This window comes from Vigna unguiculata, chromosome 11 (assembly GCF_037176805.1).
Source record: "Vigna unguiculata cultivar grain cowpea cultivar isolate G323 ecotype 2 chromosome 11, ASM3717680v1, whole genome shotgun sequence".
Taxonomy (NCBI): domain Eukaryota; kingdom Viridiplantae; phylum Streptophyta; class Magnoliopsida; order Fabales; family Fabaceae; genus Vigna; species Vigna unguiculata.
In genome coordinates, this window is record NC_140802.1 from 38,530,278 (window position 1) to 38,553,597 (window position 23,320).

At 30.5% G+C, this 23,320-nt stretch overlaps 2 protein-coding genes and 1 pseudogene across 3 annotated transcripts; all 3 read left to right on the forward strand.

The window, feature by feature from the left end:
* Positions 1–9,593: 9,593 nt before the first annotated feature.
* LOC114170065 (uncharacterized) lies at positions 9,594–14,700 on the forward strand (annotated as a pseudogene). Its single transcript, XR_014986593.1, has 2 exons — positions 9,594–10,028; positions 14,077–14,700. The product of XR_014986593.1 is annotated as an uncharacterized LOC114170065 (transcript).
* A 2,903-nt stretch (positions 14,701–17,603) lies between these two features.
* LOC114168171 (dirigent protein 22-like) lies at positions 17,604–18,217 on the forward strand. Its single transcript, XM_028052910.2, has one exon. The coding sequence runs from the start codon at positions 17,644–17,646 to the stop codon at positions 18,163–18,165; it is 522 nt and encodes a 173-aa protein (XP_027908711.1). The 5' UTR covers positions 17,604–17,643; the 3' UTR covers positions 18,166–18,217.
* A 3,640-nt stretch (positions 18,218–21,857) lies between these two features.
* Positions 21,858–22,546, forward strand: LOC114170617 (pterocarpan synthase 1-like). The gene has a single exon (XM_028056130.2). The coding sequence runs from the start codon at positions 21,897–21,899 to the stop codon at positions 22,440–22,442; it is 546 nt and encodes a 181-aa protein (XP_027911931.1). The 5' UTR covers positions 21,858–21,896; the 3' UTR covers positions 22,443–22,546.
* The last annotated feature ends 774 nt before the right edge of the window (positions 22,547–23,320 follow it).

The window sequence follows — 23,320 nt, forward strand, 5'->3', positions numbered from 1 at the left end:
AAATGTTAGTGTTGAATAAGTGTGATGTTCGTTTATCATCACCCAATAAAATGAGTGTTGGAGTTGAAAATGGTCGAAAACTAAGTGTGTGTAGTGTAGAAAGAGCAAAAGTCCACTGTGGTTGCGTTTGGAGTCTGATAGCATTGCCACTTGCGATGGTTTAATGTTGCGGCGAAATCCCCAACGGTGCAGAAGATGAGGAGCCATTAATAGCACTCACTAGTGGACGAAGCCTATATAAACAACACTAGTCGTTTTGCAAGAGCAGCATCTCCCACTTCGATAAAGTGTGTGCATTTGTATCATTGTTCACACAATTATGGCTGTGGCTACTAATTTTCATCCAAAATGGGTTTCTGTCAGTGCTCTTCTTCTCTGCATTCTTCTTCACTTCAGTGTTGCCACTCTTGTTCTTGGAGATCAGAAGCTTGACAAACAAATATTCGGAGATGGGTTGGGCCGTCGTGGTGCCGGAGGCGGTGGCGGCTTTGGTGGCGGAGGAGGAGGTGGACTTGGAGGTGGGTCAGGTCGCGGTGGAGGTTTTGGAGCTGGAGGAGGTGTAGGTGGTGGTGCTGGGGGAGGCATCGGTGGTGGAGGAGGAGGTGGAGGCGGCGGTGGTGGAGGAGGAGGTGGATTGGGTGGTGGCTCCGGACACGGTGGAGGTTTTGGAGCAGGAGGTGGTGTTGGTGGAAGTATAGGTGGTGGAGCAGGTGGAGGTGGAGGGGGTGGAGGAGGAGGTGGTGGTGGTGGGTTAGGTGGAGGTTCTGGACACGGGGGAGGATTTGGTGGTGGTGTTGGCGTAGGAGGTGGTGTTGGTGGGGGAATTGGTGGCGGTGGAGGAGGTGGTAGTGGTGGAGGTGGGGGAATAGGTGGAGGTTCAGGTCAGGGTGGTGGGTTTGGAGCAGGAGGTGGTGTAGGGGGTGGAGGAATTGGTGGAGGAGCCGGGGGAGGGGGAGGTGGAGGTCGTGGCGGTGGAGGTTCGGGTCATGGTGGAGGATTTGGTGTTGGTGTCGGAGGAGGTGGGGGTAAACATTAAGCTTGCATGCATGCATGATATTAAGGAGCTTTAGCCAACGTTAACGCGTTGTTTTGTTTTAGAATAAAGTGTTTTAAGAAGTGAAAGGTTTTGGAACAATTTCGTTATATCCATGTTAAATTAGTCACACGGTTGATTCGTGTGTTCGCAAGGCTTTGCTTGTTTGTATTATTGATACACCACAAAATCATCTACATATAAATCATCAGTCCTTTTCCAGGCTTGCGTTGGGTTGTTTAATGAAGTTTTAGTTACCGAAACTGTTAATGCCTTAAAGTTTTATTAATTTCTAGATTTCAAATTGTGCAACACTAATGTTCTAACGTCTAAAAAGACTCTTGATGTGAAATGTTTTGTTACGGTGAGAATTACACAACACTGACATGGTTCAACAGAGGAAAATGGAAGGTGAAGCACAGAGAAAGTCCGAGTTATGAGTTATAAATACAATATATTTTCACAATTAAACTTTTTGACAAAATTTTCTTATGCATCTTAATTTTGAAATATAGAAAAATGAAAAAATAAAAATCACTTAAAAGATACTACATTAAATTATGAAAAAAAGTTGTCAAAAAATTTAATTGTAAAAAATTATTTTCCAGAGTTATAAGACAATACTAGTAGGGCTTCAAAAGGAATATATAATACTAGGTAGGCAGAATTTACATGAATGTAATAATTAACTTTTGTTGGTCTAACACCAATTTGTGTGGACTGTTGCATTGCAGCTATGTTGCTGCAAAAGTTTATGTACTTAGAATTTTCTAGGTTAAATTATATTTTTAGTCTCATTTTCGTAATAAAATTTAAATTTGGTTCCTCAATTATTTTTTATTTCAATCTGATTCCTATTTTGGGAAATTTGATCCAATCAAGTCCTTTCCGTTAGTGGTGTACTAACGGTGTTAAATGGGGTGTCACGTGTCAGCTTCTGAATTTTTTGAATTTTTTTTATTTTTTAATTATTTTTTTAAAATTTTTTAAAAAAATAAAAATTTGTCATGTGTCAAGCTGACATCGTGCCACGTGGTAATGACAGTGCCACGTGTCACTATTATAGGAGGTGTCATTTTGTCATTCTCAATTTGGTTCCTGTATTTTAATTTTTGTCTCAATTTAGTCCCAATTTTTGTAAAAATTGTGCAATTTTGTTCCTCTCCAAATTGAAACCAAATTTAATTTCTATATAAATATACACAAATATTTCTATCAAAATTGATATTTCAAATAAATATTTTTAACAAGATTAAGTTTATTTTAATTTATATTTTACATTAAAATTTATTTAAAATTGTTTTAAAGTTGTTAATAGAAAATAATGCTAATAAAAAAATTCATAAATTATATTGATATTTTATTACATTATACTTTAATATTATTTTTTATTTGAATTTATATTTTAAATAATTGCATATTTTTAAAATGTGTAAAATTCAATAATTTCTATACAAATGTTTTAGTTGGTATAAAAATAACAATTATATAATTTAAGAAAAGTTAACTAGTTTATGTAACAATAAAAAACAAATAAATTTAAAATTTGAAAACAATTTTAAGTAAAATTGAATGTGAAACAAATTCAAATTTAATAAAAATATTTGTATAACATTTTATAATTTTTGTTTCAATTTGGAGGGGACGAAATTGCATAATTTTTACAAAAATTGGGACTAAATTGAGACAAAAATTAAAATACAGGGACTAAATTGAGAATGAAAAAATGACACCTCCCATAATAGTGACACGTGGCACTGTCACTGCCACTTGGCACGATGTCAGCTTGACACGTGGAAAATTTTTAATTTTTTTAAATTTTTTTAAAAAAAAATATATAAAAAATCAAAAAAATCAAAAAATCAAAAAAATCAAAAAATCAAAAATAAAAAAATTCAGAAGCTGACACGTGGCATCCCATTTAAAACGGTTACTACACCACTAACAGAAAGGACTTGATTGGATCAAATTTCCCAAAATAGAGATTAGATTGAGATAAAAAATGGATTGGGGTACCTAAATATTTATATATATATATATATATATATATATATATATATATATATATATATATATATATATATATATATATATATATATATATATATATATATATATATATAAGTCGTAGATTTTATTAATGATTTATTGAACATATAAATTGATGTTGTCGTGTACAACTCCTGTTAGATGAAGTCTACGACTTCAATGTTTTCTATTTTTTATTTTTTAGTTAAAATGATAAATTTAGTTTTATTATGATTGATACCTATTTTTTTATACTTAATAAATTGTATTAACAAAATAAATAATTGAAAAAGTATTATTAAAAAATTAAAGAAATAAGGGAAAAATATTATTAGAAAGAAAAAAAAAAGAAATATTATCAGAAAAATGTAAAATATATTATAAATGATCATATTATTTTTAAAGTTCTACAATTAGTTGAGTAGTGAAATCATCACTTCTCAACTTATTGTAGAACTGTAAAAATAGGACAATAATATTTTGACAATTTAAGATGTCATTTATAATATATTTTATCATTTTCTCTAATAATATTTCTTTTTTTCTCTCTAATAATATTTTTTTCATCTTTCTTTAATCTTTTAAAAATTTATCTTCCATTATTTATTTTATATTATTTTAATACAACTTATTAAGTATTAAAAAAATTAGGCATCAATCATTATAAAAACTAAATCTATTATTTCAACTAAAAATTAAAAAATAGAAAATATTAAAGTTGTAGACTTCGTTCCAAAAAGGTTCCAAAAAGGTTGTATAACACAACCACAATTTATATAAAAAGTTATTAATAAGAATTTCGACTTCTTGTCCCAAGTCGTTCAATTCACATTCAACTTTGTTCTTTTAATAAAAAATAAAATACCTCGCAGTATTAATATTAATATCATACTGAAATTGTATTTGTTATCTACAACTTAATAAAGTCGTATTCGTGATATACGATTTTTTTTTTAAATAGTATAAATTTGATACAACTTACTCATATCGGTAATTTTTTTAAAAATTACTCATTCCAGTAATTATTAAGTATAATTACACCATAAAAGAACCGAAAATTTGTGTTCTCCGTAACATCTTTACCTTACTCCCTCTGACATCATAAAGATTGGTAGCTAGTAAACTTGGTGTTGTGTTTTTTCGTGTTGTGCTCCTTTATTCAAGTTTTGTACACGATTCAACATTCCAATTCTTGGAAACATATATATAACATTTTTTTTAACATACTGTAATATTAATTAAAAAAAAAGTACCTTTCAGTAAATTAGTATATTATGAGAGTTACTGCCAATTTAGATCACAAAATATATCTTTGTGAATTGTGGAACCTTTTTGATTGATGCTAAGGTTTCTTGATGCTGATGATTCATGTTATAACAAGAAAAAAAATCTAGAAATACAAGTTTTTTTTCTGTCAATATGAAAATTAAGTTTCCTACAAGATAAGCGAAGTTGGCTAAACATATACAAATATCTAAAATTAAAATCTAGTTTTTAAAACATTAGTAATTTGAAATTGATTGCATTTTTTATATATAATACAGAAACTATTAGTCATGTAACTATTTGTTGTTCCTATTTTTCAAATCTATGTTGTTTTTATGATGTCAAGAAGAAAAATGATAGCATAAAAGTGTTGGGATCCAAACAAGACATATGTGTGTGAACATGATGTGTGTCATGTTGTATGAGGTAAATGCCTCACACGTAGTTGATTAGATTATTCAGTCATGTCTGATATATGTGAGATAATTAAAAAAATGTTATTATGTTGTCTCGATAATCAATTATAATACTAATCTAGTCAACTAGATTAATTCTGGAACTTGGATTTGAGCCTAGTCAATTAGCTAATTAATCTAGTCAACTAGGCTCGTCATGACAGTAGCTGATCAATATAATTAGATCACTGCACCTGCTATTTTTCACGTTTTTCAATCAAAAGAAAGAAGAAAAAAGGGCTGAATATTTTCTTGGAGCAGTCTTTGAAGATCTCTTTTGAAGTTCATCAAGATACATCAAGACTGATCTCTACTACATGGATCTTGACTTGGCAAGTTGAAGGAAACAAAGGTGTATTCAATCTGATTTCTAAGCTGTATTTTTGTATTCTGTTATAGTTTGAAATTCACTATATTGCTAATTTTGTTTGAAGCAAGTGGGCGGTATAGCCTTGTTTATTGTGTTTGAAGCAAGTGTGTGATATAGCCTTGCTTGTATGGTTTTCTTGTCTTAAAGTTCAAATTTGCTAAGTGTCTTTGTTAATATTGTAAATCTTTGAGATATAGTGAAAGAATCTTTCTAGTTGTGGTTTGCTAGGGGGAATGTAGATTCTAAGAAATCAAACCAGTATAAAATCTCTTGTGTGTGTTTTATCTCTTCTCCTCTTTATCTTTGAAATGATATAAATGATCCAAACTTTAAGCATCCAATCACATTGTTTCAATTGATTTAACAAGCAAAGGTTTTCCAAAAAGGTTTCGAAATTGCTAAAACTAGGTAAAGATTGTCAAAACAAATTCACCCTACTTCTTAGTTGTGAAATATTGGTGCATCAAAACTAACACTATTTAGAAATCATAATCGTTGAGACAGTCTAACCTTGTGTTTGGATGAACCATTTCAACAATTTTAAGAAATTGAAATACATTATATTTAAAATTCTTGCAATTAAATTTTCTTCATTTTCTAAATAAATTATTTGGATAAAGTGATTGAAATACCTTAAATTTCAATATCTTATTTGGATAAAATAATTGAATTTCTCTTATGAAATAAAATTTCATTTTAATAATATTTATTTTAATATATAATTTTTGAAATTAACTTTAACAAATATAATTGTCAACTAAAAAAAATTAAATTTAGTCAAATTTCGATCGAGCTGACTAGACAAAATTCGACCAAATTTTGGCCGGCGTAAGCTCAGTCCAATTTGGCCAAATTTAGGTCGGAGCCAACTCAATCAAATTTGGCCAAATTTTGGCCGGTGCAGACTCAACCAAATTTTTTCAAATTTCGGTTGAGGTTATGGATGTCAAAAAAATTCGTACTTGTGGGTATCCATGTATAAAACCCGCAACAAGTAGAAAATGGATACCTGTGGGTAACGGGTACGGGTATTTGTTATACCCACTTGTTAACGAGGCGGGTACGGGTATCATAGTATCTATACTTGTGGATACCCATACCTGTTATACTCTCATTTAGATTAAAAAAGAAAATTATTAAAACATTAACACATTTATTTTGAATGAGTTATTTTTTATCAATTGGTTTTAAAAAATCTTCATTTATTTGTAAATTGTCATTCAACACTATTTAAATGGATCATTTTCACTTTGTTTGAAATTTATAAATATTATGCATTTTATTTTTATTTGAATTTATGGTTAAATTTTTTTATTAAATATTAAATTTTTCTTTTATAAATACACGCGAGTGCCCATGAATATTCGTGGATATTAAAAAAATATGGGGGTACCCGCATAACAGATACTCATACGGATATGGGTACGGGTACAGGGGAGCTACTACTTGTACCCTACCTATCCCGTTGACATCCCTAGTCGAGGTCAACTCAGCCAAATTTGGACAGCTCGGCTCGTCTCGATCATCGTGATTATTTGGTTCATCAGGTCCCTAGCCCGTTTGGGTCCTTGGGCCAGTTCGACCCGTCTTGGTTGTCAGACCCGTTTGGGCCCTTTCGGCCCATGTGGGTCGTCAACCTGTTTGACCTGTTTGGGTCGTCTGGCCTGCCTAGCCTGCTTTGGTAGTTGGGCTCACTCGTCCGACCTTGATTATCAATGGGCCCGTTCTGTTTGTGTCATCGGGCCTTCCTAGTCCGTCTGATTGTCTAGCCGGCCCGACCCGTATGGGTCATCGGGGCAGGTCGGCTTGTCTAGGTCATCTAGACTCAATTGACACTCCTAATCTTGAACAATGAGGAATTCTACAAAATGTGAAATTTCAATTTCTTTCATTTTTTTTAGTGAATTTCAAATTCTACTATTTTAGTAATTTGAAATACCTTCTTAAAATTCCTCAATTTCAATTCCCTTTTAATTTCCTCATCCAAACAAGTCATTTTACTTCAAAAAAATTCAAATTCTCCAAATAAATGAATTACTCTCTTAAATTGTTTCGTCCAAACACACCATAAAAGTTTACAGATTATTTTTGCCGAGATATTGATTTTAAAATCCTAATAGAACAAAAGGGATATTCATTATAAAATAATTTAACATTTGTGATGTTTAAAACCATAGCACAAATGACAATTGATGAAATGTTTGGCTAATATAAAATACATACACCGTATATTTTGATAGAGAATGATCTTCACTTTTTCAATCTAATCTCACATTCAAACATAATATATAACCTCTTACTAAACTTACAAAATAAAAACATCCAAAGATTGTAATTATGAACTTTCATTCTAAATTTAACATGTTTGAGTGAGTTTGGGGCAAAAAGAAGCGTAAAGAGATGAAAAGATAATGTATCTTGAAGTTAAATATACCTCTTGCTTTCCTAATCTATTACACTATATTAAAATTATATCTCCTAAATATAATTGCATTAATCTCAAAGTAGTGAATGATGAACCTCTTAATCCTCCATAAAGACTTCAAATTTACCTTATAATTGAATCTAACAAAGTCTTAACTTCATTTGTATCATTTGATTTATGGAAAATATTTTTCTCATTGTAGACCATAGTTAACGAGGAACATTGATAAAAATTAAAAATTACTATAATTGACATAAGAATAAAATGTCTTATCACTGATACAAATTTAGGCCTTTACAATGTCTTTTAAGTCTCGGTTAAAAAAATCTGAAACATATTTCGATACAGTGGTATTTTTGTAATTTCAACAAACTTTTATTCTTCTATGGTCCAAATAATCATCATCAAAACATAAAAGTTTTTCTTTCTCGGTTCTAACAATCAAGGATTAATATTTCTCAAAATTTTCAAATTCGTACACTTTCAAATTTTTTTATTTAAATTCAAAAAATTAGGTCTCGATTATCTTTTAAGGATATAAAAATTATTTTGCCTCGATTGAGAAATATCTGAAGTAGAAAAGCGTCATTTTTAATTATTTTATTCGAAATATCTATGAACATTACTTCCATAAGATTAATTGATAAAAAGAAAGAAAATTATTTTCTAAAAAAGCATCGATAACTTTAAAATAAATAAATAGTATTTGACAATTCACTGTATTAATATTTGATCGAAGGAAATCAAAATATATTTTTCTATTTTAATATATGGAAATTTTATTCACCCGTCACATGTGTGGTCTCTTTCTAATTTAGACAGCTGTTTGGGTATATAATTAATTATATTTTGTCACAGTTGACCAATGACTTTCATTCTATGCCTCACCTTATGACCAAAGCCTAACATATTATGGTTATAGTATTATTATTTATTAAGGGTGTATTTCTACTAACATTTTATAAGAATTTATAGAAACGCTTTTTAAAAATTAAAATGTAAATTTTCTATAAATGTAAATATATATTAATAATAATTAGAACATTTTATCTAGATTATAAATAAGATTGATAGATGAAATTCATACAGAATTATTTTATGAGTTTGGTAAGATAGTTTTTTAATAATTTTATTTTAGAAAGTTATTTATATCAACTTTATAAAAGAATCGGTTAGTATGAAATTTATATTTTACATATTTTATTTTTTGAATAATAATAAAAACCTTCATGTTTAAATCATGTTTATGACTACAATTTTTTAGATAATTATTTTATTGCTACACTCTTTTTTATTTATTGATTTATTTTTATACTTATTTATTGTTAATTTAATTATTCATATTTTTTTAAGTTTAATAAGTAATACCTATTTAAATTATATTGAAGAATAAATTTTTACAGGAATTTTACCTGAAATTTGATTTATATAACTTTCTAGAATATGATTACTTAAAGTAAATTAAAAAAAAAGTTATTATTAAAGTTTATAATTATTTAACATTTAAGATGTGATTTAACAATTAATTATTTTTATGTTATAACTTTGAGCTGGTTTAACTAAATGTTCTACTTTATGAGATATTTTTCATAAATCAACTTATACATAATTTAATTTTAATTATTAAAATTAATTTAGTCTTTTATTTTCATTGTTTTAATATTCTCGTGAAGAAATTAGTCTGAAAGAAAAAACACTAAATGCATTTAAATGAGAAATAAAAACAAAAACAAAAAAGGTACTGATTAAGGAATGAGTAGCTAAATTTCTAAATAAGTATAATTTTTTCAAACCAAACACATTTATATAAAATTTTCTATACTTTGTACTTCATTATAGAAAAATAATTAACTTCGTGGTGAATACAAATTTAAACTAAATTCTATAGTAAATAATTAATTAATTTATCTTTTATATGTAAGATTTTAATAGAAAGTTCTAACTGCTCACGCATGAGTTAACACGTATTCGTTTGACATTTGAAATGAAAAATCAAGTTTTGAATACAGAAAATTCCAAACACATGCATGGGGTGACGCCTCATTGGACCAACACAGACCCTCATTGAATCCACGCGCTTTTTCTCTTCATCTTTTTCATACCTTTCTATTCTCTTCTATTCCTAATTCTAGTCTCTTCTGCCAGTGATCCAAGGTGATTCCAACAAGATGTTGCATCTACTCTACACTGCGATTTTCAGCGAAATGCTTCTGATTCTCACCCTTGTTTTCAAGACCCCTCTCAGAAAACTGGTCATCATTTCCCTCGATCGGGTCAAACGCGGCCGCGGCCCCATCGTCGTGTCCACCGTGGGCGCCACATTGGTTGTGGTTCTCTCTTCCAGCCTCTACAGCATGGCCAAGATCCAGCAACGCACCCTCGAGGCCGGTATACTCAACCCCACCGACCAAGTTCTCATGTCCAAGCACATGCTCGAAGCCTCTCTCATGGGTATGTCTCACAAATCTTTCTTTCGTTTCTAAACTCATACGCCTCTTTTCCAGGGTTTGTGGGATCAGGTTAAATTGTTTGAGTTATTTATTTATTTATTTTTGTCAATTGTGGAACAAAGGTGTACTATGGAGGACTAATTGCTTAGCTTCGAATTGATTTGTAGATGGAGTGATTGAGGGTTTTTGTGCTGTTATCCATATATGAGGTTACAGTGATTGATGAATTTTTTGGAAATTCCGTTGTGTTGTTTTTTAAGGTTTAATTACTTACTCATTTGGCCTCTTTATCCTTATATAATTGATTGCTTGAAATTTTTAGAGTATTTGACAGGTATAATACTTTTAACTGTCTATTTGAATTTGAATTGTGAGATGTTAAGTAAAAATTTGGTATGGATAGTCATAATAAAGAATGCAAAATTACTCTTACGATGAAATCATAACGAAAAGAGGGAAGATTCATGCAAGTGATGTGGTTTAGTTGCCCAGCTGGGTTATTTATTTGTTTCATGATAGTGCTTTCAAACTAGATATCTGAAGAATGAAGTGATGGTATGGTGACCGTGGTAATCTGTAGTTTGTGATATAAATCATATCAGAGCATTTGTTGCTATGTAATGCTATATTAAAGATCATTAGAGTGAGTGGCCGTTTCTTCTTTGTGGAAGACTTAATGTAATATTATTTGATTGTGTCAAAGACTAGCTTGATTGGCATTGTTTTGTTTCCTTTTCGTAAGTGTTTTGAACATCAACAGGAGCCTCCTCCCACTAGATAAGACAACTAAAGTATTCATTGTGTTTTGTCAAAATCTAGCTTTTAGATAAAAGCCTTCATATCTAGCTTTTTTGGGTGTGATTGGGGGTTACCAGGCAAAGGGAGATAGAAGGGATCAAGGGGAAGGAATAATAAATGCTCTTGTTGGTTCATTATCACCCAGCCCAACATCCTGTACCACAAGCATTGCTAATCTTATTGCAGTTTCTTAAAAATTTCCATTGAGTTCAAGAGCACCTAGCACACCTGTCAATCACAATAATACTTGAAACATTTTATCCCAACGAAACCAACACGCATGAATTTTATGATCTACTTCTATGTTTGTCTCATATCTGTATATGATAGTAAGTTTTTTTTATCCGTGTATGATAATAATGTCAAAAAAATTGTTTGATATTATTCATAAAGGAGCAATTTCTCTTAAATAGAATACATAGATATAATAACTGAAAATCCTTATTTTGTGATGGATATAATCTATACCTATAATTCAGGATCGGTGTTCTTGTAAAATAAATATAAAATATATTGGTAGCCTATTAATCCTCCTAATTCTGAAATGTAATTGAATCTCCTCATGATGTAATTAAAATTGTACAAGGAAATATTAACTGCAACATAAATCAAGGGATTATGACACTCCTCCTCAAGTTGGTAAGTGGAAATCATCCATTCAATAGACTGAAATGTAGCACCAGTTAGCCCTTTGGTCAATATATCTGCAAGTTGATTGAGAGGATACAAATGGTGTACATATTGTCCCATTATCCAATTTCTCCTTTATGAAGTGTTTGTCTACTTCAACATGCTTAGTTCTATCATGCTGGATTGGATTATGTACAATATTTATTGCTGACCTATTATCATATTACAGTCTCATAGGCTTCTTCCCATCAATCTTCAAGTCTTTTAAACTTATCTTTAACTTCAGTATTTCACAAATCCCCAAGGCCATGGTGCTAAACTCTACCTCTGCATTTGATCTCATCATAAGATTTTGTTTCTTGCTCCTCCAATTTACCAGTTTCAGCCAATAAATCCAATACATATTTTTGCTGTGAGATAAAATTACCATGATGGGAATGAGGCACTTGAGTGCCCAAGAAGTATTTCAATCTGCCTAACTCCTTAATTTAAAATCTGTTATCAAACATTGTTGTAAGGCTTTCAGTCCTACCTGGTCATTTCCTATCACAACTATATCATCTATTTAGGCAATTAGTGCAGTAACTCTGAATGCTTCATAAACAATGTATGGTCACCTGGGCTTTGCTTGTACCCCATGGTCCTCATCAATAGTCAACATGCCAAACCATGCTCTAGGACTGTTTCAATCCGTAGAGCCTTCCTTAGTTTACACACATTTCCGGTCTCAGCTTTAAACCTAGGTGGGACCTCCGTGTAAATTTCTTCCTCAAGATTGTCATGCAGAAAGACATTTGTGACATCAAACTGCTGCAAAACACCATCCATAGTTAACTGCAAGAGACAATAAAATTCTAACCTTTTTCATTTCTTCATTAGATGAAAAAGTTTCAAAATAACCAATCCCATATGTTTGACTATATATCCCTTGACTACTAAACTTGTCTTATACCTTTCTAATGTCCCATTTGCCTTGTATTTAATTGTGAAAACCCACCTACATCTAACAAGATTTTTTCCATCAAATAGATCCATCAACTCCCAAGTTTTGTTCTTTTCTAGAGCAACCATTTCAACCTTAATAGCATTTTTCTAGTCAACTTTTTGAAATAAGTTAGGAAACATAATTTCTACTGTGTTGAATGATGGATGACCTAAAAGAAGATGCTATAACCAAATTTTTTTCTATATTAGAAACAGTCGTCTCTGACATCAAAGACAAAGGAATTTGGCTCTGAGTGCCATGCATCCTATTAGTGACCTCTAGAAGGTAAAGCCCGTTGTCATCCTTAGCAAGTCCAATCCCCTTCGTTGTTCCTTGATCCTAAAATTGGCTGGTTGTAGGATTAAAAACACAAAACAGTGTAAATCCATTGTAAGCTGGCAAATGGAAATAAAATTGACAGATACGCAGAACATCCTTCAGAATTAGGTTCTGGTTTATCATAATATCTGCTTCTTCAGCAACGGTAATGAAAGTTTCAATCTGCATGTGCAATTTTTGTGTTGCTTGGACAAGGTCTATAAGATATAAACCCAGTAGATGGTTGAATCATGTAGTCTGTGGCTCTTGAATCAACTGCCCAGACACCTTCTTTAGAAGAATTAAGGTATTGTTGAGTGAACAAAATATTACCTGCAGATGCTAAGGAGAAATTACCCGAGTTTGCAGGTTTTGTTAAAGTATCCAGCAGTCCCTTATTTTTAGAATCTCCTCTGTGCTGAACTTTGTGGTGAGTCAAATTTTCTGAGTATCAGACACTTTTGAGTTTGAACTATGACAATACAGGCTGCACAAGAGATTACACAGGCTCCCAAGGATTTTAGAGCGTTGATACCTTGTCAGAAAAATTGTTTCTGATATTATTCATAAAGGAGCAATTGCTATTAATTAGAATACATAGATATAATAACTGGAAATCCTAATTTATGATGGATATATCTATCTTTACAATTCAGGATAGTGATCTTGTACAATAAATATAAAATATACTGTCAGCCTACTAATCCTCCTAGTCATGAAAGGTAATTAAATCATCTAATTATGTAATTAATACTGTACAAGAAAATATTAACTACAGTATTAAATCAAGGGATTCTGACAAAATAAGTACAACCTTGTAATAAGTACTTGATTAACACTGATGGACAAAATTCTTTTGAATAGTGAGAAAGAATAATATTATAAAATTTAACTTAGTGGTGCTAAAATTGAAGACTTTAAGTATAAATAACAACATCACACTATAATAGAGTTGAAAAAAAAAAAAGTGGCAGTCGGGACACCCATTTTGTTACAAATCGATATACATATCCTTGTTAATTATCATCTTTATTTTTCTTTAAAACTGTTAAATTGTAATGGTGTATTGTTTTATTTTATTTATCTACACTCTCAGTGAGTTCAATTTATTAGATCATATATGCCAGTTTCAATTTTTGGGTTATAGTCTTCATTTTTGGCTTTTCGATGAACTACTATTTCAAGATTCGCCATATTTAGATTTTCTCAAGTGTGGTATGTTTTAAGTGCTTTCTGGGTGTCATGAGTGTCGTGAGTTGGGTGTTTCTTTGTTTACTGTAGTCTTTTATATTCATAGTTTCGCTTATAAAATGTGCAGGGTTTTTGCTGTTCCTCTCTCTGATGATTGATAGATTGCACCACTACATAAGAGAGCTTCGTTTACTGAGGAAGACCATGGAAGCCATTAAGAAACAAAGCCGAAGTTTTGAAGATGGCAAAAATGGCCATACAGAGGAACTGAAAACATTGACTGAAGAGATTGCCACATTAAAGTCCAAAATTAAGAAACTGGAATCTGAATGTGAGGCAAAAGGACATGCGGCTAAGTCTTTGGAAACTGAAGTAGAAGCTCATAAAAAGCAGTCGGAGGGTTTCCTTATGGAATATGATCGCCTCTTGGAAGACAATCAGAGTCTTCGGAGTCAGTTGCAGTCCCTTGAGCAGAGCTCTTTGCAATCCTGATAATAAAAACAATATGTGATTTTGTTGAAATATCTAAAATACAACTCTATCCTTTGTGTTTAACTCCAGTTTGAATGCTTCATACTTTCTTAATGAGGTCACATTTGTATATACTAAGTGTTTGAAACAGATTAACCCTGGATTGAGTGAACTTGCTGCACTTTAAGCAGCTCACATATTATGTATGAATTTATTACCCTATAACCATATTCTTCATAATGGTAAGATGATCATAAAGGAACGGATATTTATTGCCTAAGTTGAGTTTTGAGTTGTTATATTCATAACTTGGAAAATCACCGCAGGTGAATTGAATTAGATAACGTTATGGTTCTAAGAGTCATGAATCTACCTTCAGTGCATAGTGTCTTGTTTACATTGCTATTCTTTTCTATTTATAAAATTTAGTACATTAAATCATGGCTATCTGTTCTATCTTATTGTCCACTAAAATTGTTCTATAAAACAAAAACCGGAATTGCATAATTATAGGCTTTTGGATAAAAATCAGAATTTTGATTTGAAAAGATAAACAAGTTTTCACCCATTTGTTCTAGTTCTAGTTGCAAAAACACACTTGTCCGACAAAAGAGGATTACATAATTTGTCCATCGGTATCAAATATCATCGTCCTTTATTAAAATTTTAAAAAATATTGAACTATCTCTGATGTTTTTTTTTAAACAATCTTTTTCGAAAGTAAAGTGGTTTTGGACGGAAAGCTAACTGATGTTGAATGAAAAATTGTTGTAGAAACTGTTTTGCCTTTGCCTTTTAAGGAAAGAAAACTGTTTCTGAAACCACAACGTGAGAAGAGAATGAAGCATGACCATTTGTCCACACACGACGGTCTTACAAATGCTTCTCACATGGCAGCCGCGGCGGTGTGGGAGAAAGGACTAATTGCATCCTTAATTTTCTGAATTTTAAAAATTGTATCTGACTAAAACTATTTAATATAACTTAGTGCGCTTCTTACTGCATCCCCATTTTTTTTCTTACACCTCCAATTTTTTTCTTTTTCCTAATTTACCCTCTACATAATAGCAAACTGATAACATAATTTAGAAGAACTAACCGAATCAAAATTGTTCTTGTACGAAACCAAGTTGTCTCTAAGAGTTTTTAGTCCTTCATCCTTCTTTTGCAGAGCTTTCCCTAAACAACTACTATGCTCTTGAAAGATGGGTATCTACAGGCACACTTTGACGCTTAAATTAGTAATCCTTCCAGTTGAAGGATGAGTAAAAGATGAAGTAAAGATAGTTCTCTTACCTTGAACACTGAACCCTTTCTTACATTACTGAGTCTAATCCTGACTTTATTACATTTGTATCTATTTTTATTCTCTTTGTAAATACTAATAAACCCTATGAATGTCCTATTGTAACCAAAACTATCGTTACATTCCTTTATGCTATCATTATTCTTGAATATGCATTCTTACAGTCTTATATCCCATTTGCGATGTACGCCTTATACCTGAGACCAAATATACTAGGATGTATATTTGTATGCATGAGCCCATATGGGTTAGAAGGTACGTCTGTATGCATGTACGTCTGTATGTCAGAGCCCATATGTACTAGGATGTACGTCTGTATGCCTGAGTCCATATATACTGGGATGTACGTCTGTATGCCTGAACCCATATGTATTAGGATATACGTCTGTGAGCATGTCATGTACATCTATATGTCTGAGCCTATATGTACTAGGATGTACGTTTATACCCTAAGTATATATATGGATTGGATCGAGATATACCTGCCCCTTGTTGAAGTCGGAATGTACTCGTCCTTAGATGAGGTCGAGATGTACTTAGTTCCCTACAGAAAAAATATTTGAAAGATGTGATACGAATCGGAACAAGAAATCCAGTTAACCTTTTTTAAGGGATGTAGTTGTCGGTATTACAAATTTGGTGTACAACTAAGTGTACCGAATTTCCAAATCTGATGAATACTCACAAAAATCAGAATTCAGGATTCAGTGAAAAAAATTTGATAAATAATCGAATTTCGAAATATGGTAAACAAATAATTCAACACATAGTCACCAGATCTCAAAATCTGATAAACAAAAAAGAAAAAAAAAATCCACATATAACTAAATTTTAAAATCCGGTAAAGATCCACATATAAACAAACTTTTAAATCCGGTGAAAAAAAAATGTAGAGATAACCGGATTTCAAGATTCGATAATTCGATAAAGTTTGGAGGTGCATAAAGAAGCGTTCTATAAAATTTCCTTTAACCTAAAACAAGTGTTTAGTTTTTTTTTTTCCTATTGCAAACCACTACTACTGTTGCCAGGTACCACGTCCAGTCGTCGTTGTTGTCACTGTGACCTTTAAATTTGTGATGTTTTAGTATGAGGTTATTATTAATTAAATTTTTAGATATAATATCAATTCTTTTACATTAAAATTATATTATATGTGGTGATATTATATATATTTTTTAACATAATATTTCTATCGTAACTCATTATAATTTCTGTTATAATTTTCATAAAAATTTCTTTTCGTTATTCAATATCAATAACATATATATATATATATATATATATATATATATATATATATATATATATATATATATGCTTTTGGCCAAAATCATAACTTTAAAAAGATAAACACGTTTTCACCCATTTGTTCTAGTTTTAGTAGGAAAAACACACTTGTCCGAAAACAGAGATAATTTGTCCATCGGCTTTACCATTCTGTTAAAATTTTAAAACATCCTGAACTATCTAAATTTTTGGTTTACTTTTAAGCAATCTTTTTCAAAAGTGATTTTGGAGATGGAAAGCTAACTGATGTTGAATGAATATTTGTTGTAGAAACTGTTTTGTTTTTTTTAAAGAAAGAAACCCGTTTCTAAAACCACAAACGTGAAAAGGGAATGAAGCACGGTCTTACAAATGCTTCTCACAATCATTACGTTTTACGGTTACTACTAAACCCAACCACATTTCATTTCACGTGATAGATGTTGATTCCTCACATACGTTTAACAAGAAAAACATAGCCTCTGATGCTGTTTTTACCCTCTTTTTTATTACTACCATTAACTTTGACTCACATAAACATTAAACAAATATAGCCTATTCTTCAAACGTAATTTTTAACTTAGTGCTATAAATCCCGTGAAACTTCACACTTCAAATTCATCTCAAACATCAGTAACAACAAAAGAAATGGCATCATCCAAATTCTTCTCCTTCTCAATACTCTTGCTTTCCACAACAGTGCTTTACGTAACAGAAGCCGAAGAGGCTCTTCCAAAAACCATGGTTTTGTATCTCCAAGAAACAACAAAAGGACCCAACGCAACCGTTTCTCCGATCATTGGCCTCACCGGAAAAGACTGGTCCTTCAACCAATTCGGAACCGTATTTGCAGTGGACGACCCTGTCATGGTGAGCCCAAACCCATTCTCCTCTGTAGTGGGCCGGGCCCAAGGCCTGCTTGTAGTGTCGGCCCACGATGGGGCCAATGTGTTTGTTTCCCTTTCGATTGTGTTTACGAACTTTCAGTACAGTGGTAGCAGCATAGAGATCCAAGGCGTTAGTCGTCAACGTGAGAAGAACAGAGAACTCTCTGTAGTGTCTGGAACTGGCAAATTTCGATTTGTAAAGGGTTATGCTGCATTTCAGACTGCATTCTATGACCCCCAAAATGCACACTCCACCATTTCTTTGACTCTAAATTTCCAGTGATTTTCACCATATTTTGATTTCTTATAATAAACTCATGTTGATTCATGGTTGCTTCTTGATGGTGTATGAAAACACAAACCCAAAATTTATGTCCATGGTGCTTGGAATATAGTTTTTATGATTTGTAATTAATTTTAAGACTTGATAAATTAATCTTTTGGGTGATAGAGGTGGTGACGAGAGGGAAATGGTTGAAGTGTAATATAATTACAATAAATAGTATGATAAAGATAACAGTGGAAGTAATTACGCTTAATAATAGTTGGAATTAACGATCTTATGAAGAAGTATAACAAACACTTATTATAGCAGTAAATAAGTGACAATAGCTCTGGTCAAAGCACTGTAGTAAAAAGTGGTGATAATAATAACAATATTAGGATTAAAAAAATGAAGAGGATAAGTGTACAGTTATTAGAAATTAGTTCGAAACTTAAATAAAAAAAAAAGCAGGTTTTATATATATTAAAGTAAGATTTTAGAATTTTAAAATTTTAGAATAACCATTTAAATGTTAAAGGTATATAAAAAATTATATTTTCAAACTATTTTAAAAAAATATGTTTGATTCTTAATACATATAACTATTTTGATTATGTATTTCATGAAAGTTAAATAAAATATTCTTCGAGTAAACGGTAAGTAGTTTATTTGTCACGTATAAAACACTCTTTTTATTAATTACTAAAAAAATATTTTATGTGATTTTTATAAAATATAAAAATAGAATAAATATATAATTTAGTTTAAAATGAAATATAATTTTTAAAGGTAATTCATAGATGAAATTTATATTTAATCTTAGTTTTTAGTAATTAAAAAAATAAAAAATCTTAATAATTGAAAAACTTTTAGTGAATAATTATTTTAAGTCTATCAAAGATATGTTTGCTTTGAGTACAGAACCTGAGAAGGAATATTGGGATTTTTTTTTTCTTAAACTATATTGTTGGGTTATTGTGGCATACTCGTATCCTAATTAAATACGAGATAAAAATGTTATTTTTTTAAGGGATAATTATTCGTTTGGTCTACTTTGGTTAGAAAGTTTGTCTCTATCTATTATTTTTAGAATATTCAAAATAAGTAATTTTGTCCGACCTAGTTCGACTCATCACGGGTTGATTATTTAGTGAGCCAACCCAACCTGGCTCATTTATTAGCGAGTCAAAAAAATTTGAACCCAACCCGGCCCACCACAGATTAGCGGGTTAAACGGGTTGACTCACGGATTAGCTCACGGGTTCACTTAATTAAAAAAAATACAATTTTATTATTTTTGTACGGTCAAAACTAAATTATAATTCTAATTAAAATCTAAATAAACTTTAATACAATCCAAATACAAACCAAAATTAAACAAATACAAATTATTTGTGTTAACTAAATAAAACAACTTAACATGATCCAAATGTAAAGACTAATTTAATAAAAAAATACTTGTGTGACCCTTTTATCTACAAGTTGATGAGCCAACCCGACTCACCACTGGTTCAACCTAGGTGAGCCGGGTTCTAAATGAGCTGGGTCAAAAATCAACCCGTATTGAAATTTGTAAAATAATTTCAACTCAACCCAGCCCGAACTTGTCGTGAGCCGAGTTGGCTCGCGGGTTATAACCTATTTTGACAGCTCTAATTATTTTGTTTCAATTGAATTTTAATTTTTGAAAAATTGTTTCAATTATATCTTTTTAAACAAATTATAAACCAGGTTAACGACATGTTATGTATTAATTTGTGATTTATTTTTTTAATTTTTTATTTTTGTAAAAAAATTTGTTGTTCGCGTGTTAAATCCTGTGGTGTGCACGTGACAGGATAATGCCACGTATCATTTTGTTTCAAACTAAAACAATGTTGTTTTTCTTTGTATAAATGTTATATTGATATTTATATTAAAATTTATTATTTATGTAAATGTTATTAATTAATTTTAATCTAAAAAAACAAGGATTAATAATATATAAGTTTTAAATACTTAGACTTTTTGTAAAATTTTTATACTCAATTAGTTTTAATGTTATAAAAAATATGGATTAACAAAACATGGATTAATAACATACAATGATGTAATATGTTAAAATGTCATTTCTAATAAAAATATCAAAATAACATTTATACAAATAATAAACTTGATTCCAATTTGGAGAAGGACAATATCACTTAATTTAAAAAAAAAAAAAGAAAATTAGAATGAATTGAATTAAAGAAACATATATAAAAATTAAATTGAATACAATACAATAATACTTTACACTTAACACCGACAATGTCAGTGACATTGTTGTGTCTATCAAGTGACACTATTAAATATCACATCATGAAACTTAACACGTGAACAAAACAAAATTTTATTAAAATAAATAAATCACGAATTGACACATGTTATTAATATCGATTATATTTCTTTTAAAAAATTTAATTGAGTTAAGTTATAAAAAACTAGAACATAATTGAAAAAAAAAAACTGTATTGTTAAAACTTTTCATGAAGACTACACGAATAATTAAACTTATTTTTAAAGATAAAGATGCTTTGATATTCAAAAATTTTGTAGAGATATTTGATGCTATATTTTATTATTTTATACTTTTTTATAAATACAAAATTTTATTATTTCTGTATTATTTTATCCTTACAATACGTTACGTTGTCAAATAGTTATGTTTTGTGTTAATTTTCTTTTACCTATTTTTAATTCAAAATTTTTGAAAATGAATCTTTATATTTTCTCTTTTATATATTACTCCTTTTATTTTCACTTTTATAACCTAGTCAAAAACGGTTCCTTCAAGAAATCACTGACAGCTACTTCAAGCTAAGATGATATTGGCATGCCAAACAAGAGAAACGGTCGATTTAGTTGAACCTCATCATCACACTCAATCAACGTTAAAAACCGTTTGCAAAACACCCTTTTAAACTGCCACCTTTTATGTAACCCCTTTCTTTTTTCTCTACTTTTTTTTCCATACCAAATGCAAATCTTAATCACTTTCTGTTTCTACTTCATTCATCAGAGTCTTTTACTCACGTTATAGGTGACGCGCAAGCTTACTAACAGACAAACTTTATCAGTTAAGAAACATTATAGAAAAACAACTTTTTTCCAACATAAACCACATACAATGAAGACCTTCAACAAGAGTTTTCTAACAATTTGGTTCAATTTATCATTAAAATTACCAATTTAGTACAAGTTTTAAAACAATTACAAATTAAAACAAGGGTGTGGGTTGAACTCTTTCACTAATATTTAAAAATTATAAGGTCAGTTTGATGAATTTAAAAATAAAATGAGAGAAATTTTGAATTCATCTCCTCTCAAAAATATAATAATAATTATTAATAATTATAGATAAAGTCGATAAAAGAAAACAAAAATCATGTTAACGTGATATAACTTTATTATAATCATATTGAAGTCATGTCACTATATTACGATTTATTTATATAAAAGTCCTGCTATATTAACACAACTTTTTTATATTAAAACCGTGTTATGTTAACTCGACTTTTTGATATTGAAATTGTATTATATTTGTATGACTTTTTATTATATACTTTGAATTATACAATTTTTTTTAAACTCGTACGAAATTGATAATTTCATTATTAAATCGTCATAAATGATAAAAACAACCAAACTTTAACGTGTCCCAAACATACTCTCACTTCTATAAATTCATCAATATTTTCATCACATCACATCCAAACCACAAAAAGAAAATGGCAGCACGAGTTTCAACAGCCTTCTCCATTCCAATGCTGATGATATTATTCATCACACTGGTTTATGAAGCCCACGCTGAATTCCCACAACCCACGGGCCGTCAAACAACATACGTGTTCTACCTGCAAGACACAACAACAGGGCCTAATGCGACAGTTGCAGCAGTGGCGGGCATCAAGGGAAGGAATTGGAACTTCAACACATTTGGAAGCATGTTTGTGGTTGATGATCCAGTGACGGTGGGCCCAAGCCCATCGTCGGCGATAGTGGGCCGGGCCCAAGGCATGCTGGTGGTGTCGTCTCGTGACGGAACTAATGTGAACGCGGTGCTTTCGGTTGTGTTCAGCAGTTGGCAGTACAATGGTAGCACGTTGGAGCTGCAAGGGATTAATCGGCAGAATGAGAATGTTAGAACGTTATCTGTGGTGTCTGGAACTGGCCAATTTCGTTTTGCCAGAGGCTATGCTGCTTTGCAAACTGTGGCTTATGATCCTGTATCTGCACGCTCCACCGTTCGCTTCACCATAACCTTACAAATTTGATCAAAATTAAGAATATTTGGTTGTGTATTAGTGCTTCTTTGCTTCTAAATAATATTACATCAACCATTTTAACTAGTATAATAATGAGCATTCATGTTACTGGAGCTTTTTCATTTTTATTCTTAATTAAGTAATATGATAATATTCATATTTTAATACTTTTAATAATGTTACATCATTTTGAAATTAAAGTAAAAAATAATTTAAATATACATTATTTCTTCAATCTCTTAAATAATTTTTTAAGAACAAAATTGTGATAATTTAATAATTCGAATATAATTACTGAAATTAAGAAAAAGAGGAGAAATTTATATCTAAATTCATTTTTCATCTTGATAAGTAACACTTTTCAAACACGTTAACATGAGACCAAATTTATATGAATATTAAAACTCAAATGAGTGAATAAAAATATAAAAATGAAAGTGACTTATAAATTTAATAATGATCAAATTACTAATTAAAGTAAAAAAAATAATCAATTTAGTATCTCATATATTGACAAGTTTTGTTTGAGTACCAAAAAACAATTTCAGTTTCTTACAAAAAAAAATTAATTTCATTAATTTCTCCATTAATGATTTAAATAATTGAAAGTTTTGATCTATAATAATTATTGCCAAATGTATATTTGGTATAGAAAAGATCGAGGGTTAAATACGTTGTTGGTCCAACTTTCAGGTAAAAGTGAAATTGGTCTATGTTCCAAACTTTGATACATTTTGGTTTTTCAAAATTAAAAAAAAATGCGTCAAAAGTTCAATAATTAAAAACATATTTAACCCAAAGATTAATTATACATTTAATATTAAAAAAAGTCTTTTAAATCTTTACTTTTCACTTTCTAGATTTAAAACACATGATAAGTTCTTTCA

Coding starts and splice junctions, on each gene's coding strand:
- LOC114170617 (XM_028056130.2), top strand. CDS start 21,897: ATGGCAGCACGAGTTTCAACAGCCTTCTCCATTCCAATGCTGATGATA.
- LOC114168171 (XM_028052910.2), top strand. CDS start 17,644: ATGGCATCATCCAAATTCTTCTCCTTCTCAATACTCTTGCTTTCCACA.